Source organism: Prosopis cineraria, unplaced genomic scaffold (genome assembly GCF_029017545.1).
Source record: "Prosopis cineraria cultivar Desert tree isolate PC_DT_omini unplaced genomic scaffold, ASM2901754v1 PC13, whole genome shotgun sequence".
Lineage (NCBI taxonomy): Eukaryota > Viridiplantae > Streptophyta > Magnoliopsida > Fabales > Fabaceae > Prosopis > Prosopis cineraria.
Window position 1 is genome coordinate 1,094,914 of NW_026555344.1, and position 19,529 is coordinate 1,114,442.

General features: G+C 36.0%; 2 protein-coding genes across 5 annotated transcripts; one reads left to right on the forward strand and one right to left on the reverse strand.

Annotated features, from left to right (window-relative positions):
• Positions 1-220: 220 nt before the first annotated feature.
• Positions 221-7,313, forward strand: LOC129291099 (signal peptide peptidase-like 4). The gene is made up of 14 exons (XM_054928253.1): positions 221-526; positions 1,377-1,535; positions 1,661-1,772; positions 2,003-2,122; positions 2,285-2,436; positions 2,578-2,760; positions 3,558-3,592; positions 4,161-4,323; positions 5,103-5,156; positions 5,318-5,410; positions 5,527-5,669; positions 5,874-5,944; positions 6,411-6,494; positions 6,891-7,313. Exons 1-14 carry the CDS (start codon positions 383-385, stop codon positions 7,007-7,009), a joined length of 1,632 nt encoding a protein of 543 aa, XP_054784228.1. The 5' UTR covers positions 221-382; the 3' UTR covers positions 7,010-7,313.
• A 551-nt stretch (positions 7,314-7,864) lies between these two features.
• Positions 7,865-18,304, reverse strand: LOC129291101 (SKP1-like protein 21). Of its 4 annotated transcripts, none has more exons than XM_054928256.1 (11): positions 18,025-18,304; positions 15,377-15,660; positions 14,395-14,604; positions 13,333-13,557; positions 12,989-13,180; positions 12,793-12,903; positions 12,514-12,604; positions 11,574-11,677; positions 11,276-11,442; positions 8,422-8,558; positions 7,865-8,288 (listed from the first exon to the last, which is right to left on the reverse strand). In XM_054928256.1, coding segments are annotated over exons 3-11 (1,065 nt in total). In that variant the 5' UTR covers positions 14,431-14,604; positions 15,377-15,660; positions 18,025-18,304; the 3' UTR covers positions 7,865-8,286. The 4 variants fall into 4 exon arrangements, with proteins under 4 accessions (XP_054784231.1, XP_054784230.1, XP_054784232.1 ...); XM_054928255.1 differs by lacking the exon at positions 18,025-18,304 and adding an exon at positions 15,838-18,005; XM_054928257.1 differs by lacking the exon at positions 18,025-18,304 and adding an exon at positions 15,838-18,005 and having other exon boundaries at positions 15,377-15,666.
• Positions 18,305-19,529: the final 1,225 nt, after the last annotated feature.

Consider the following 19,529-nt stretch of genomic DNA (forward strand, 5'->3'; position numbering starts at 1 on the left):
AAGAGCATGCGTTCGCAAGTCAAAACTACGACTCCCATAAGTATCGCGTGAAGTCACGCATCTGAAAGGGCTCGTGGTTCTCTAACCAAATCTGTAACAGAAAAAGAGCGAAAATTCTTGTTCAACGGTTACCACGCGGTGCTTTTTTCGTGTCCCGTACTACGAACGACAAACCCAAATAAAAAAAGATAAATTAACAAGCCAGAAAAAAAAAAAAAAACATTGTGACCGCTTGGCACTTTTGTTTCCTCTCCAACCCATCGCCTCTTCTTCAAATTCCTCTCCTTCTTCTGTGCTTCAGGGGGGAAAAAACAAGTAAAAAATATCTCCCTCTCTCTTTGATACCTTTCCTACTGGTTTCTTCTCAACTTCCCTGCCAAGAATGCCAAGCGTGGTTTCACTTCAAGCTGTATACGTTCTGGCCTTTGTGTTTCTGCTGATTTTGACTCTGGGGTTAGCTGGTGATATAGTACACCCCGATAATATAGCTCCCAAGAAGCCTGGTTGCGAAAACAACTTTGTTCTGGTACGGAGTTTTAGTTTCTATTATGAATTCGAAAACTACTTTAGAAATGTCATTCTTGCCGCCACGGATAGGAATTAGGAACAAGGAAAGGAATTGAGGGGGGAAAGTCGGCAAAAAAAGTTAGAAAGGTTTTTTTTTTTTTTCAGGAAAATGGTGAAGTGGGGTAATATTGAAATTCGATTTCTATTTTGTTGTTTTTGATTTGTGCTTGGAGAGATAGGATATGCTCCTTTTCTAAATCAAAATGTATATTTTCAATTTTTGATGTTAAATACTTTCAGATTGCTGATTTTGTCCGGTGACCTGGAGAAAGACAGCGAAAAAAATATAAAGCATAAGATCTTTTTAAATAGAGTAAAGGTTTCTCATGGCCAAACAAAATTGAGTATAGGTTTGTAGAATTATTGGGAGGAACTGCCCTGTTTCATTGGTAATGGTTTCTATATTTTATTTTTGTCAATATTCTCATGGGATCTGTTATTATGCCCTTTGCATTTTTCTTTTGGGGGATATATATTTCACCTTTTGTCTCTGTTCCTGGACTAATTTCTGGTGTGCCTTGTCTCTTGATTATTACGTGTTTTATTCGATGCTCTATTTCATTTGAAAATGGAAGGGAATGTTAAGTTCGCAGACATCCTTAATTGATTGCTGAAAAAAGTGATTGCAGTAAGATCACTGTGAGGAACATAATGCCTAAACTTCAGAAAATCAAATAAGAAAATCTTTTATCCTATTTTCTCCAGGTTCCAGAAAAATGCTTTGGGTTGTTATAGGAAATGTCATGAATGGCCCTTATCTTTTACAGGTTTGAGCCATTTGACAGTTTGACTGGTTTCACATTTGATAGGTCAAAGTCCCTACATTGATTGATGGTGTAGAAGACAGTGAATATGTTGGTATTGGAGCACGGTTTGGCCAGTCGTTGGAATCAAAAGAAAAGCATGCCAACCATACCACTGTTGTCTTGGCTGACCCTCCTGATTGTTGTAGCAAGCTTGAAAATGAGGTATTTGGGTTCTGAGCTATCCAATTTTTCAAATGCTAATAAACTTGCATGTGGAGCATGGATTTTCGTAGTAGAACCTTAAATTTTTTTAGATACTTATCAATTTGTAATTGGGAGTTTGATAGCTTACTGGCAAGGTCATTTTGGTGCACCGAGGAAATTGTAGTTTCACAACCAAGGCAAATAGAGCTGAAGAAGCTGGGGCTTCTGCTATCCTCATTATAAACTACCGAACAGGTGTTTGCATTTATTCTGCTTTTTTTCTTCTGAAATGAATTTGAATTTACAGTAAGAGGCTAAGAGTTCAGGGGAATCATTGTTGTAGAGAATGTTAAGTAATTGTTTGTTCATTATTCTTTATTAGCATAAACAAATATCTTGCTATAAGTAATTGTTGAATTTTTAATCTAATTTGAAGCTTTGGGTATTGTATTCGTTCTAATAAATATAATCTTAATGTTGTGCAGAACTTTTCAAGATGGTTTGTGATGAGAATGAAACTGATGTTGATATTAGAATACCTGCTGTCATGCTTCCACAAGATGCTGGCACAAACTTGGAAAAGCATTTAGAGAATAACTCTACTGGTACCTTTCACTTTCTCTGTATATATATATATCTCTTCGGCTTGTAATTGATTGTGCCTTTCATTTGGTGCAGAATTTAATTTGTTTTACCTACTGAGGTGGTTTTGTTGCATACTGTTAATACTACCTTTGGACTTTTGTTACAATTTGCACTTTTTTTAGTGTCAGTGCAGTTATACTCTCCATTGCGTCCAACAGTTGACGTTGCAGAAGTGTTTTTATGGCTCATGGCTGTTGGTACCATTCTATGTGCTTCTTATTGGTCTGCATGGACTGCAAGAGAAGCAGCCATTGAGCATGAGAAACTATTAAAGGTTACTTAAAATTAAATTCCTCCTGTCAATTTAATTCTTTTTTTATGAGCTAGTTTTGTTCTTTGTGATAGCAGAAATCCTTACCTTTTTAATAACTCGCTGATATAGTTACTGATATATGAATAACTTATATTTTTGCAGGATGGTTCAGAGGAACCTATAAATATGGAGAATGTTGGTTCCAGTAGTTATGTGGAAATTAGTACTGCTGCAGCAATTCTTTTTGTTGTGGTTGCTTCTTGTTTCTTGGTCATGATTTACAAATTAATGTCATACTGGTTTATTGAGGTTTTGGTGGTTCTATTTTGCATTGGTGGGGTAGAGGTGAGTTTTTCGTTTTCCAGATTTGGTTTCTCCTTATTAGAACTCAGCTCTTTCTCTGCTCTTGATTATAGCGATTCAGTGATGAAGCATGTATTCCTAATTGCCATTATTAATTTTCTTGATACACCTGCAAAATCTTAGGTTTTAGTTATGTATCCTTAACAGCATTTAGCTCCCTGCATGCATCCAAATTCAGGCACATTTAACCACAGTTTGACTTGATGTTAATGGAGAAAGAGAAGAAGGGAGGATAGAGATAAGAGGAGATATAGTGTAGTAGTGTACTTTGATGAGAAGAATATTTTAGTTTTAATTGGTTAGAAAATCCAAATTTGGATGATTGGAAGCTTATTGCAATTGAACTAATAGATCCACGGACCAATTGCAATTTTTTTAGATGAGGGGGCATTGAAATTGGAGGCAAAGGTCAGGGTGGGTAAATGCAATTTGTCCTTAATATTAATGCAAGAAGATTGCATAATTGTTGAAAAAAAGAACATAGTGTGAAAGTGGAACAAATTTTAGGAACAGGAAAAGGACTACTTAGAGAAAGGAAAATACAAGAAACCATTTGGTGTTACTTTTCAATTTGGACCGGACATGCAATATGCTAATGATTACTTACTTTAGATAAACATCTAACTGTCATAGTTTTTGTTGGCCACTGCTTAATTTTTATTTCACATGCTTGTAAGATTAATTTTTGCATCAATAATTACTTGGAACTAACTTCAAAGACTATGGCATGATCATGTTGTCATTATACTTCTAAATTAAGGACTTTTATGTGCTTTCAGGGACTCCAAACTTGTTTGGTGGCTCTTCTATCATGGTACTAATCCTTTATCCTTTTGTAAATTCTTTTGTATGCTTTTGTCATTAGAGTCATGCCCATTTATGAAGGATTGGAATTCGATGAGATGAAAATTTGATAACTAATTCATGGATTTTTAGTTTGCCCTGAAATTGTTGCTGTGATTTTCTGGTTATCTATCTGGTTACCTATCTTGTGCTTTTAATAGCTAAAATCACTGACAACGGTAAAAGAGAATGGTAGTTTCATTTTGTTAAGACAAAAACACAATGTAAGTTTTCAATAATTTGGCAATTACGGATAGTGCTAGAAAATAAGAGAATGACATGCAATCACATGGTTTTTGTGGAACATTGGGAAGACTTGTACTTTTTTTCTGCTTTTTTAAGCTGTATGTCCGATCCTCCAGTGATGTATATCCGTCTCTTTCAAATAGATGTTCTTTTTCCTTTATTTTCAGCATTACATGGAAAGACAAATTTTGTTGCTAAAAAAAGTGATAGTTGTAGTCTGTGGATGTTGAATAGATGGTTTATCTTATGTGGTTCCTTTGTTATTATTAAAATTGACAACGAAATATCTCTAGTTTCAGATGGTTTCAACAGGCTGGGCAAAATTTTGTTAAAGTACCCTTATTTGGAGCGGTATCATATCTGACACTTGCAGTTACTCCTTTCTGCATAGCATTCACTGTTGTTTGGGCAGTACATCGCCGCATCTCCTTTGCTTGGATTGGTCAAGATATTCTTGTAAGAATATTTTTGTCTTTTTACTTGTTGGAGTGATAAGATATAGAAAACTATGACATAATCATGATTATCCCCTTGCCTCATATCATAGAAATTGCCGTCCAAGTCCGACCATCGGAAAATTCAGTATAAAACTAGAAACGTTCTGAAATTATAGTGAATTTGATAATTTTTTTCTTCTTGGTCTGACTTTTAAACGAAGTGGGAGACTTAAGGATAATATCTTGTTATCCCTCGATATATTCTCTGATAGTTAGGATCCAGTTAGTGTGTTTTTGAAAATTCAGAGATGTAAATCCCTGAATTAGTATTACCTATCTGAGGTAGAGTGCAGCTAGAGACTTGAAGAGAGCATTGTTTTCCTATTGGTACACAGAATTTTGGGATCAATTATCATAATTCTAATGTCTTCTTTGTACATTGAAGTAGGCTATTATTAGTATATGCTACCAAAGGATGGCTTTTGGTAACATTTAGTGCATGGTTGATAACTTTTCTCGCAGCCTTTAATAGCTTCTAATGGTTTTCATGCCCATGTTTATTATTTCTGTGCTGTTTATGTTTTATTATTACTCAACAAGACTATTTTAGGTTAAAAAAGTTGCCCCTTTCGGTTTTGTTCACCCTGAAATTCAAGTTCTGCACATTCCTTGGCATCCCTGTGTAATGGAACCTGAAGCTTTTAAAGAATGAAACCTGGTTTGCTAAGTGCGAACCTTATATAAATTTGAGTATTGAAAGGTGATCGATAACATACAAACATTTCCCTCTCCATCCAGGGCATTGCTTTGATAATCACAGTTCTTCAGATAGTCCACATACCAAATCTTAAGGTGACCCTCGTAATCTTATTTTTCTTACTAATTATAGTTTGAGGTATTCGAAGGGCTTGCATATGATATCAATGAGATAATTCACGATGGCTTTGCTAACTTATTTTTTTGTCCAACAAACAAAGCTACTAACTTATTCTTTCTTGTTTATTTAAAATCAGGTTGGAACTGTTCTTCTTAGTTGCGCCTTCCTCTATGACATCTTTTGGGTCTTTGTCTCTAAATGGTGGTTCCATGAGAGTGTGATGATAGTGGTGCGTGTTTGAGAAGAAAACTCTTCCTTTTCCATCCTTTAGAATGCTTATTTGATCCCATAAATTTGATGCATTCTTTCTCAATCAGTATGTGTAACTTTGTCACTTATACACAGGTAGCTCGAGGTGATAAGAGTGGGGAAGATGGTATTCCCATGCTACTAAAGATACCCCGCTTGTTTGATCCTTGGGGTGGTTACAGCGTCATTGGTTTTGGGGACATAATCTTACCTGGGCTGCTAGTAGCATTTTCTCTAAGGTTTAATCAGAAGTCATATATAGAACTCGTGCAATTTATATCTCTCTCTTTCTGATGCATCTTCCCTCTTTGAACTATTAATGTTCAATTTTTTAGTTAACTGATTGTGTAAGTCATGGAACATTTCAGACAGGGAGAGAATGGTTTGGCCTTTGGATCATATTAATGTTTCATGAACCTTAATTTCTGTTGTCAATTTTACAGGTATGATTGGCTGGCAAAGAAGAAGCTTAGGGCTGGATACTTCTTGTGGGCAATGACAGCTTATGGTTTAGGTATGTTAATGCTTGATCCGAGGGATATTTTTGCATACTTCTACTTGTCTCATAGTTTCCTCAATAAAAGTACGCATCAAAACAAAAGAGTAAGAATTATAGAAGTAATTTAATGGTGCCGTGAAATTTCTTTCATTATGTCACCGATGAAGAAGAAATAGTATGATGTTGCAAACTTGCCAAATTGGTAGCCTCTTGAATCCTACTTGAATGAGAAAAGAAGGTTCAAAGTAGACTAGAAGTTTATATCTTGTTTAATATATTTACACCTGTGCGAGAATATATTCCAGTGAAACACAACACAATTTTATGGTTTAGCATGAATATATATATGCTATTGCATAACACTTAAATGGAACAAAACTAACACTGCTATCTGGTGCTTCTTTCTTCTTGTGTGGAGAGGTTGGATGTTGTCAAGTTGACGTAGTCTTTCATTATTTCATTCTTGAGCTATGTCCTGCAGGTCTTCTGGTGACATATATAGCTTTGAACATGATGGACGGGCATGGCCAACCAGCTTTGCTGTACATAGTACCATTTACGCTTGGTAAGTTAAATATGCTAGATTTAAATTCAAGCACTTGCTGATGATAGCAAGTTGGTTTCACTTAAGACAAGAAATAAGCAGATCAAAGTAACGACATTAGAGATAGATTCTACGTGACATGTCTCTTCATACTGGAATGTTCATACAATATCAGCTTTAATCTGCACGCCTGAGACCCAAATATCAAATTCTTAAAAATAAATCCCAGCCATTGAATGTGCTTACCCTGTACAATTTTTATTGGGGCATCTAATAAAGATTGGAACTACACGGAGAATAATTTTACTTCATTATTGGCCTGATGTACCTATCTTTTGTAGGCTTTAAAATGTATATATAGAATTTTTACTGAAACGGTTGAGTTTTCTGCACTTTATTCTGTGATAATGAACGCAGGAACCTTTTTGGCGTTGGGAAAGAATAGAGGTGAACTCAAGATTCTATGGACAAGAGGTGAACCAGAAAGGCCTCCTTGCCCGCACATGCAAGTCCAACAAGAGGATCAGCCTCAGTAAATGAAGCTTAGTAGTATCTTAGGTTCTTCAGTTTACTTGAGATCGATAGAAACTTTTAGGAGCTTGTCAAATTTGTGCACTGGCTTGTAACAATTGCAAAAGCATTCAACCCATAATGTGGTAGCTTCAACTTGATATTAGGCATCAATGTGGTAGCTTCAACTTGATATTAGGCATCCCATGGAATCCACAACTAGTACATGTAAAATTTTGATTTGCTAGACAGCGTCGAAGGTCTTGTAATTATATCCTTCGAAGTTGCTTCCGGAAGCATAACATAATATTGAGAAGAAAATAGCAGAAAGGGACAAGAGCAGATAACATGAGAGTAATTTTAATTCAGGCACAGCTTTGAAATCTTTTTAGAGGTAAAATTCAAAATAAGGAAAAGAAAAAAGAAAAAAGAAACTCTAGCTTGGAGGTTGCTGCGCATGATGGCCAATGTGCTCAGGCGAAGCATTCTTGAGTGTTAAAGTATCTTTACTATTCAGGGGTAAAAGAAAGCAGCAGCAATTATCATTCCAATATTGTTGTGCTAAAATTTATATGCAATTTATTTAAAAAAGAAGTCAACTTACATGAGATTTAGCTGAACAAACAAATTACTTGATACTAGCCACTTCATCACAATAACACCAGAAAATGACTTTTCACGCAAGCATTGAACATCTCTACCATCGTGTTTAGGTAGCTCGTAAGGCAGGTTGCCAAAAGAAGTCTGATTTTTTTCTTCCCTGATAAAGAATTCTGAAATTTTTCTTGCATGGTTATTTTCATCCAGCTAGTTCAAACAGCAATAAGTGATGTCAGTTTTATCCTTTATTTTTATTTTTTGATCTAAAATATGAAAGCACATTCAAAATAATCCATCTTATATTCACAAAATACACCCCACACAACGTACGTACGTACGTACGTGCATGCATACATAAAGCATCATTCTGGCAAATTAAAATCGATACTTCTGATATCAACACAAAAGGGGCAAAACATATTAACTAGATATTCAGAGTTCCGAGTAACTGATTCAAGGGGCTCAGTGAGCTTCTAATATAAACGCAACCCATACAAAGCTTAGAATAATATCCTTATTCCCATAAAATACAGAGAATACCCCAGAATCAAACTGCAGCTGGGCCAAGCACCACCAATGAACTATAAAGAATAAAATAAATTAAATGAAAATAACCGACACAACATTTTTCTACGCCTATCAGTGTCTCTCAAAATTGTAAAGCCACATTCGGCCATTCTGTGAGGAATCATTTCAAGTTCAGTCCTGTACATGGAAAAGAATCACTTTTCAGCTAAAGCTGAATCAAAAGCACAAGGATATTTAGATATCAACAGTTAAGCTTGGCGGCACAATCACGTGCAAATAAAAATATCAAGGCGAGGAAACAAAGCCATACAGTCAAGTCGCCTTAGAGAACTGGTCCCATTGGTGGAAAAAAGCATTGTTTTCCTCTCTTGCCCTGATGACGACAAAAGTTCTTGCATCCTCTCTGGCCAGTCCGAATTCAATATGCGTTTAAAGTCTTCCACTTCCCTGCGTCCAAAGGTACCGTGCAAATAAGATTTTAGTGTGCTATTTTAATAGCACGATAGTGCAAATGTGTCAACGTACTTAGCTGGCATCATCTATAACAGAATAACTAGTTACAGGGTAGTTATAGTAGTTAGAATCTTGTATAGACAAAGGACCCATAGGAAGGACCTACGTACTGCTGCTGACAAATCTGAATAGTAGTCAGATATCTGTCCTCTCTCAATAATTTGATATCAATCTGGTATCCGGACCTCTTTTTGGCCACTTGGTGCCAGGAACTTGATCACAACAAGAGAAATGGGGAAAGTTGAGTACGGGCTCAACTATAACACCATCATTGAGTAGATGCGAGCAATAATGGAGAACAACACACGAGAGAAAGGGGAGATGCTAGATGTGACGTCTTGAATTGAGGCGTTCACAAGAGCAATGGACTTCAGTAGAGGCTCTACTATCACACCATCTCGGAAAGAATCAGGAAACACTTGAGTCACAGATTAGATGCTGAAATGGTTGTGTATTATTGGTACTATATTGCAGACTTGAAATGAAGTGTGAGATAATTGATAAGCCTTTGGCGAACGTGTTGAAGAAAAATGAAGCCTTCAAATGGAACCCAGAGGCTGAGACCCTTCACCAAACCTAAAACGACTATGACATCAATGCCTGCCCTAGACCTTTCAAAATTTCAACAGCGTTCTGTGATGGAAACCTGTGCATCAAGAAGTGGTCGCGCGGCTGTCTTATCATACGAAGGGCACCTTACAGCCTTTGCAAGCAACCTTCTCTGTCCAACCTTTTTTAGTGGAATGACCTCAAGGAGGTTAGGAATTTTGACCAAAATTGTAGCACATACTGAAGGTTTAAATACGAAAATATATCTATTCCAAGGTTGATACAACCACTCCCATAAGCACATATGGTCACATTTGGCTACGGATTTCATTAAAGTCTTGACAAAGTCGCAGTCTAAAACTACAATTTTAGGGGTCATGTATAGATTTAGTAGGCTGCCCATTTCATTCCACTTGGACCCTCATATACAGCAAGAGTTAGCTCAAACCTTCATGGACAATGTAGTTAAGTTGCATGGTTCTCTTATGAGCAAAGTCAGAGACAGAAATCCCCATTTTCTGGAATGATTTGTAGAGAATTATTCAAGCTGCATGAGTTCCAATTGCGGTACTCTTCTTCCTCTCAGCAACAAATTGATGGAAAGATGGAAGTGCCACATAGAATGTTGGAATGTTGCTTGAGGTGTATGACTAGAGGTTTTCCCAAGCCATAGGCAAAATTGCTTCCTTTGGCTAAATTGTGATACAACAAACACATCTTACCACTTAGCTATAGGCATGACAACCCTAACCAACTTCCTTCTTGGCTGGTGAATCAAGCAACGAGGTAGTGACCAGAAATTTTATAGCCAACAAGTTACGATTCAGACACATGAGCACCATATTGCAAAGGCTCAAACATATTGCAAAGGTTCAAAACAGAATGGTGCAGTAGGCTAACAAACAATTGAGACGGAGTTTACAGTAGAAGACTTTGAAACTTCGACCTGTCAAGAGGAACCTCATCTATTACTCTCTTCACAAGCCTTCAACCAAGCATTGCCTTATCCATTCATTAAAAATAAACAAGATGAAGGCTGCATACAAGCTTCAATTACTAGATGATTCAAGAGTGTACATTGTTTCGCTTGTCTTGTGAAACATGTTGGAAATAGGGCCAGTAAGCACAAGGCTAGTAAGTGGGTGATTCAAAGGCAGCTCACGCTATAACATGAAGAAATAATGGCCAGGACGGTGGTCCTACTTCCGATGACAAAAGGCATTAGTCAAGTGGGAACATGCTAGATGGGAAAATCCTACCCTAGGAATATCTTCCTGTGCTTCAACACCAGTGCCAATTCCAGGAACAACCATAAAGATCAAGGGTCTATAGGGTGATTGATAGGTGTCCATTAGCCTCATGCATGGATGGAGGACGGAAGAACTATAAGAGGGTCCCATGTATTATTGAGAGATCTAAATAACAGTCACACATTCATTCTTTCCCAATATTATTCTAGTATCCCTAACTATCATGCAATCATCTATTCCATCAAATTATTATCCCGATTTACCTAGAATAAAATTCATAAATAAAAAGAAAGCAACGAAAAAGATCATCAATATGTTAGATAATAGAGTAAAAAAATTGTGAAATTAAATTATCATAATATATAAATTATTAAGTTAAAATAATAATAATCATGAGCATCACATAATGAGCAAAATCTTTGTATAGGCAGAATTTAAGCAACTCATTGTGAATATGACATCATACAAAAGATTAGATATCAGCTCACAATAGTACAAGGTAAAAACAGATGCTATATGAGTGAGATTTTACTATATTCAGCTTTTTGACATCTGTAAATGCACTGTAATGAATACAAACCTCACTTTATCATTTCAAATTTTATTGTTCATTGTCGTACCTTCCAGTCTGACAACATGAATGTCAACTCGTAATTTCACCTTCAACCAGCAATGGATAAAAAGAAAATAGAACGAATTTTAAGAGGACACAGTTTCATGATTCTACATTCTTGTTCTGTGCATCTTATATGATCCAGATAAAAGCTATTGAGCAATTTTAGTGACCATAAGTCAGAATAAAAGCTAACGAAAATTGTCTGAGTAAAGCACAGCACAGAGCGTTAGCTACACCTGTCAATTTTTTCCTGTAGTGCAGGATCAATCTCATCATCTATATCACCATCACCAAACTCAGCCTTATGAACAAGGGTGACATTCTCCGCATCATGTAAATTTGAGGTCTCGCCAATTCTATCAGCTTCAGCACTTTGGCATCTCACATCATGACCATTTGATTCCTATTCAGGATAAAAAAGGAAACAAACAGAATTTTCATGATGATTGTGAGCATTTATTGCGTTCATTTAGAAACAACATAAAACCAAAAAAAAAAATGTAAATTGAACAGCATGACCACAGAATATCTGACCTCCTTATTAAGTTCAGAAGTCTCCTTTAAAGAAGAATTCTTCTGTTGATCTTTTTTTCTCCGGTTCTTCTTTTTATTTTTGGAAGTTTTGATTCCCTTTGGATCTGTGATCGAATTCCAAACCCTCAGTGAGAGATGTAATAAAATATAAACCAGAAAAAAACACTAGGAGGCCCATAAATCTCAACAAATCCTCAAAGAAACTCAACGTATTAAAAATCAACTAAATGGCAAAGGCTTATACAATGCACATACATGCAGATGAGAAACAAAACCATCACTTTGCATACCGTGTCAAGCTCATTCAAAGATTCAATGAGAAAATGCCGTACAATAGTTGTAACACATAAGGTGACTTATTGTTGATTCAAAAGTTCTCTTTCACAAGAGTTCATGTGATTTATTTCCATGTGTTTCACTAAAAATTCAGACACAAATTCCAAAGTCCAAAATGTAACAAGTGAGCATATCAGAGATTGCAACTTTTAACTCTATAAACAATCTTTCCTTTAGAGGAAAGTTGCAGTTTAAAATCAGGCCAAACTGGTACAAATTCTGTTAAACACTTTAAAACTCCAGCATCAAAGCTGTGCTGAAAAACTCTCATGAAAGAAGGGGGCCCAATATATAATCAATATACTTTCACCTATTCCTCCCTAAATTTGGTGGAGAATTGTGTTTTTCTCATCAAAATGCTATGGTCTGCATGATGCTGTCAGTGTGATCATAGCCAACAGTAACATGATTATTTTTGACTCAAAGAATTCACTACAGTCATACTGGCTCGTCTTAACCCTTTTTCTTTGATAAAATAATGAATTGCACTAAGAAGAAAAATACGAATGAGTAGGATAGGGTCTTCTCCGAGATGAAGATCAAATACCACAATAAAACAAAAGATACATGCAGGGGGGGGGTGAGGAAGACTAGCTCAATCCACCTCTATCATTTCCATTTATAAAGGACAAAAGGTCATCAACTGATCGTTCATCTACATGTTCATCTGCATGCTCATCTTCAAGTTCAACATTCTGAAGCACAAGAAATAATTCTAATTAAAATCAAAATTCATACATTTTAGAGCAAAAAGTTTGTACAAGAATACATGTGCACGGTTACCAGCAACAAAAGTTCAATTCAAGATGAAATTCTCAAGTAAGGATAAGGATTACATTCAACAAGCACGTAAGCAACAAAGTAAGAAACAAAACTCCATCACCTTTAACCTTTCACGCTCTCTAAGCTCCTTCCTCTTCTTGGCATACAAACGGTTCAAAAGTCTGATCCTTGGATCATCAGTTGTGTTTTTCAAGGGCTCCAATTTTTCTTCCTGGAACAAAAGAAGAGGTGAGAAATGAAAACTGAAAATCAAAGAAGACCTATGTGGCATTTTAGTTCTCACAAGCACCAGACACCTCTGTAAGATCATCAGGCAAATGAAATATTTCACGTATCTCCTCAGGTGCTTTCCCTTCAATTATTCGAGCAAGTGCACGACTGGTAAGATCGACCAATGGCTTCAGCTGAAGACTGTCAGCAGCAGATGTCAACTCACACAGCTTTTTGCTGTCCATCCGAACAAATTTTTCATCAAAGGACTTCCGTTCCTAGAGAAGAAAACTACCCAAAAATAATCATACTTGACATTCATTGTTGTCAGCTCAATTACCCAAATAAATTAATAATAATAATAATAATAATAATAATAATAATAATAATAATAATAATAATAATCAAGCACTATAGAAATAGTTAGAACCTTGTTTGAGCGCCCTGCTACTTGATGAAATCGACAATAATCAAGAATTAAGCTTAACAAGGCAGGACTAACTCGTTGAGGAAGACATATGGCACAATTCTTGGATGATCCCATCCCTTTTTGTATTATTTCATGACACATAAAAGGGCAAAACATTGCGATTTCTTGTTCCACTTGTTGAACGGAACCATCAGAAATCTGAAGCCAGACATAGGCTTTTATCATCTGAAAATTAAAATTAGCACCAGTATTGTTTCAGTATCAATGTGAAAGAAGCAACCACAAAATTCCCTGGAGAGCACACCTCCTTAAATAAGAGCCTGACAATAGGGTATTTCCATATAAGGCAAGTTGATAAACGTTTTTAAGAAAATCACAGCTTCAACAAGGCTTTGGTTTCCCCAAAAAGCTAGATACAGGATCTTAGGCAGTCGTGAAAGTTATCACAGATCACACAAAAGATTGGTTTGGGCTTTAAAGAAAAAGCAACACAAGGGATTTGTATGCGCCATAATGAGAGCCTAGCATAAATGTGCACACTATCAATTTTAAATGCACGGTTCCAACATATAATTTTCATCCTTCAGAAAATAAACATGAAAATCAGACATAATCATATCACCACTAAACCAGTTCTTTTAAGATCTAAAAAATCAAGATATGTCACATTCTCATCTAATGGTTAAGACTCTCAAGTCTCACAAGTCAATAAAAACACAAGAAACAGACTTAAACTTCCAGATGTTTAAAATCTACATTACATTTGAGGTGGAAAGTATTTAATTGTGTAAGAGGACTCAAAATCAAATACCTATAAAAAGGGACATATGCATTAAGTTCCAAGACAAAATTAAAGTCACTTGTTGAAGTAATCATAATAGATTATTTGAAGTTTACTTGAAGTAAATTGCTGAACCAAATAAAATAAAATAACAAAATCAATGCACAGCCAAAGAACAATGAAATAATTAAATAAAGAAGGAAACATCAGAGTTGTATGACTTCCATGTAAATTTAACTACACGCACCAATGAACAGTGACTTATAGCAAAAGTGCCAAACCTCGGGTTTAATAACTGCCATGTCAATTTCGGACATCTGTATATTATTTGGTAAATAAAATTATGTGGCTATAGAAAGCTTCTTTTTGTCACAAGCAATATGCTCTGAAGCATGAATTTAAGTTGCAATTCCACGCAACCACTTAAGACGACCGCCCCAAAAAGGTTCAAGCAACATTGCCAAAATGTGCATGTTCCATGAGCAGGGTATCTGCAGAGATGCACAAATTTCTATGTCACGGAATGTGAGCCAATAAGAAAAACAGGAACAATCTTGTGCAAGAGTTTAAATGACTATGGTTTAGCACCTTTGAAATTCAAAGTAATGAATGTAACATTAAAGATAATAAGCCAGCATGTCTGCAAATTAAGATATGACAAGTACTCTACTACTCCAAATTGAAGATAGTAAGATTTAGTTTTCACCCAACATACTTAGCTTTATAACTATAATTTAGAAATAGAATAGCTGCTTTATAGCTAGAATTCAGAATTAGAATAGCAATTGTAAATATATTGTTCATGTCTGATAGATGATTGTTATTGTGACAGAGAGGGAAGAGAGGAAGAGAGTAGAGAAAGAGGAAGAAGAAGAGAGACAGATAGAGAGTTAAGATGAGAGAAGAGAGAAGAAAAGAGAGGCTAGATGTTCTGGATAATACTCGGGATTCTCATTAAAGGAAAAATCATATCACCACACAATCTGAATTACAAGTAGGCATCTATTTATAGGCTATGCTCCTATCCACTAATGACTACTACGTATTAACTAATTTTCATGAACTAATTTTACAGCATCTTTTCCCCTCCCTCGCATTTATTATGATTATACATCAAAACCCCCTCCCAAGAGACCCTTGCCCTCAAGGGTCATGTATAGCAACAAAAGGGTACACTTTAAGAATTAAACAAAAGAATGTAGGCACTAAACTCTGAAAACTGCTGCTAATTATTACTGTTAGGTCCATGCAAATGATATTGACCTTTTTAATTGACCTATGAATCCATGAATTGATCATTGATGATAGCTGGCATCTACCCATGAGACAATACATGCAATACCCACTTAAGCTGGAGCGTATCTGTCTTCCACCCATGCTTCCACGTGTATAGACCCCCAGAGAAACCCACTGAAGCTTCAAAGAGATATGTGCCAACTGTTTGGTTGAACTTTTTACTTCAGAACACTCAACCACCTGTCAGATCCTGGAGCTTGACACACCTTACACTCACTTGTCCTTGCTGTTTCGGGAGTTCCGCCCAAGTTCTGCAGCTTTGAGAAGTTTAGAATCTTTAAATGTGTCTGGAGCACACATGTTGATGAGAAGACAAAAGTGGGCAGAAATGATGGGGCAGACAGCAACAATGCCTTTGGAGGACCCAAAAAAAAAAACTGCAACAGGGAAATCAGAGAAGACAATGGTGATGATGGCAACCCACTTACCCTTCTTAAGCTTCCCTCAAGCACCTCACCAACATGTGGAGGCTGGGTTTTCAAGTGAAAATTGTGATGACATGAGATATAGGTTGCACAAGTGCCACAAGCCTCTCCAACCTCAAGTAGTTGTTCTGTCGGATGCCTTTGCACTATCAACTCTGACTTGCAATGAACAAAACTAAAGGGGCAACCTACAACGAGATTTGGGGACCAGGGACAGATACACAAGGGGGCAAGCACATGATATAAGTTTTCTTTGTAAAATGGGTATTTTTTATTTATACCACATGTGAAAATTAATTCCCCCCCCCAACTTTCTTGTAATCTTTTTTTTATGGCGCCCCCAGGTATTCATTTCTAGATCCGTCCCTGCAAGGGACTATGTGCAATTTTGTTCCTCATCCTCAAGCAAACATCGAGAACTCTTCTTTGATTTCTTGTCACTTCCTGTGATTCTATCATGTTGAGGCATTTAAAGGTTAACGACGAAAATGATCAGCCTCCACCTTGAGAAGCCTGTGTGAGACTATAACAACAATATTTCTTGCATGCGGGCAAGACTTCTTGCTTCCAATAATACAAGTGGCCTGAAGAGATGCACTAACTTTGCAATTTCTGGCTTGAGCCCATCTACAAAGCAAGCACCAAATACTTTTCTGACATTTTCAATCGAATGGAGTGGATGCCAAAAAATCCATTCAATTCTTCCACACCCACCCCACTGACGAAGCCACATTTGGTTGTCATTCAAATTCTGGAAGGAAGGGCGTATCATGGCCAAGGATAGGCTGGCTCTTATGCCGCTGATAGATGATTGTAATTGTGACAGAAAGGGAAGAGAGGAAGAGAGAAGAGGAAGAAGAAGAGACTTAGAGAGAGAGAGTTCAAAGGAGAGAAGGGAGAAGAACAGAGAGGCTAGAGGTTCTCGATGACACTTGGTATTCTCTTTCATGGGAAAGTCATATTACCACACAATCTAAATTACAAGTAGGTATCTATTTATAGGCTAGGCCCCTACCCGCTAATGGCTACTAACTAATTTTTATTCACTAATTTTACAACGTCTTTTCTCATCACTCACATTTATTATGATTATAAATCAATGTCACAAGATGATACTTTCAATAAGTTGTTTGAGAATCTTTTAACAATTGATTACTTCACCCCCGAGGCAAACTAATAAAGGAGTGCCTTGTGGAAAATTTAAAAGCCACCTTAGGCAGTAAGCTTCTCTAGAACAGTCATCTTGATAAGAAGTACGCTGTTGGCCACCTAATGTGCTTCTCTGAACTTGCCATAACAACCCCCATTTCCATAATCAAGAATCTCAGTAATGTCCTCACTCCTCAGCACACCCAAAGCACTCCAGGCAGGATGCTAAGGATCTTGAGAAAAAACCACAAGGACCTTCAGGAGAAAGAATATTCGTTCAGAACCACCTCAAGGTACTCATTTCTGCCATTCTCGAGATATTTGATCTTCCCTGCAGCCTAAATTCTCCTTACACCACTCTTCTTACCAAAATATCTCATAAAGTTAGATTTAAGGAGACATTTATTTTAAATAACCATACATCACAGTTGGTTACAGGTAGTCAGGTGCCAACTAATACTTTAATTCTTTGGAATTAACCAATTAAATTCTTTTATGAACAAGCAAATAACTTAACAATCAGAAACCATATCAATTTTCCAAGTTTGCAATACTCATGTTTCCTCTAAGAAAGGACTCGAATTGTAATTTTTAGTGACTGGATCTGTCAAAGAACTCAGGAGGGAAAACAAAAAACTATGGAATTGTTCTTGAAAATAATCTAAGGTTGTAAAGCCATTGCTAGTTTCTCCTGCACTCAGAAGCAGACACAAGGACTTCTTATAACATGTGCCCGTAGTATTAAAACCACCCATGACAAATCCACGTGGTCTTTACAGAGGTTAAAGAAGAGCTCTTGATCATTCTTATTGCATCACAGTAATCACTAAAATCCTCTTCGTCTATCAACCAAATTTCCAGCAACCGAAAAGAATTCAATACAAAAAATAAAAGAAGGAAAAAGAATGGCCAGACAGCCCATAAATCGTATGAGTATGGGTAAAATTGACACGCTTCATCTCGTTCTATTGATGCAATACATTCAAGCCATGTATGAGTATGCAATGGAAAGAAATTGGTAAAGGGATTTGCAGCGCTTACGTGAGTTGTGGGCCTCTTAGAGCAGAAAAACTAATTGCACAAGGGAAGCTTTGAAATGGAGAGTATTGGCGTAGTCGGAGATGGCAGAAAGGATAGAAGAGAGAGAATTTTTATTTCGACAATGAAAAAATGTGAATAAATAAAAGAGAGAGGAAAAGAAAGAAATGGAGAACGTTGGTAGAAGCAAGAAACGGAGAGATAGAGTGAGAAGGAGTTGGAAATCTGTGTCTCAGAACTTCACACTTCAGTTGGAGTCGCTGTCAATGGCGGCCGAGCGTCGAAACGAGGAGGTTCCGTGAAACGACGTCGCACAAGTTGAACTTAAATAGGCTTTTCCTTGGGCCAAAGCCAAAGCAAGGAAGGGCTAAGGATCATGAGACTACTGTATAAAATTGTTTTTATTTTATTATTTTAAAAATTAATATTTTATAAAATATATTTTGCAAATAAAAAATAATAACAATATAATATTTCATGGGTTTTGGGTGATTCTTGAACTCCAATTTTCATGTCGGTTTTGCTGGTGTTTTAAATTTTATTTTGAATCATTTTTTTTTTCAAGAGTTTATAAACCTATTTGTTATCGCCCTACACATTAATCAAATTTTTTTGGATAAAAACTATACACGTGCCTTGTCATGTCATGTGGCATCTTAGTTAAATGCCAGTTTTGCCCTTGAAGTAATTGTTTAGGGACAGCTAATGTTAAGAGAAACCTAACCTCATCTGTCATGCCATTAACTCATCACAAACTTTAAAGTAGATTCAATATATCACATCATTTACGATTTATTTAATAAAAATATAACATTTAAATGATATTAAATATAAATTAATTTTAAAATTAATGATAGTAAAAAAAAAGTAAGAAATTAAATACACATTTTGTTATAAAAATAAAATCCTTTAAAATAATTTCATACAAAATTTTAGTTAGATGACTTTAAGTATTTTAATTGAATAAATTATAAATAATATAATACGCCAAATCTATTTAAGAAATTCTCTCACAGACAAATGTTAATTTAAGTAAGTCATTCCCACGCATATGTACACGTGGCATCCTAGTGGCTGCCCAATTAAACATTAAAAAATTCCTCTTTTAGATCACAATCAAAAATTAAATTATAAAAATTCCTTCATTTGTACATTTGGTAGTCTAACTCAAATTTAAAAAAAAAATTCCTTCATGTATATATTTAACAGCCTACAAAGCCTTATAGTTATTGTAAGAGAAAGCAAATGCTTGTTTGCAACTAAGCAAGGTTTTGAGATTAAGGCAATGTAGGGAAAGCAAGACATTAAGATTGAGAGAGTGAGGGTACTTAAAAAAAAAAAAAAAAGTCTGGCTACCAAGTATACAGATGGAGAAATTTTTTAATTTAATTTCTAACTATTATATGATTGAGGAATTTTTAAAAAATTTATGACACTATACGTACACACACATAGTATCCACTAACTTAAATTTAATGTTTGAATGACAAAACACATGCGGTTAGGTT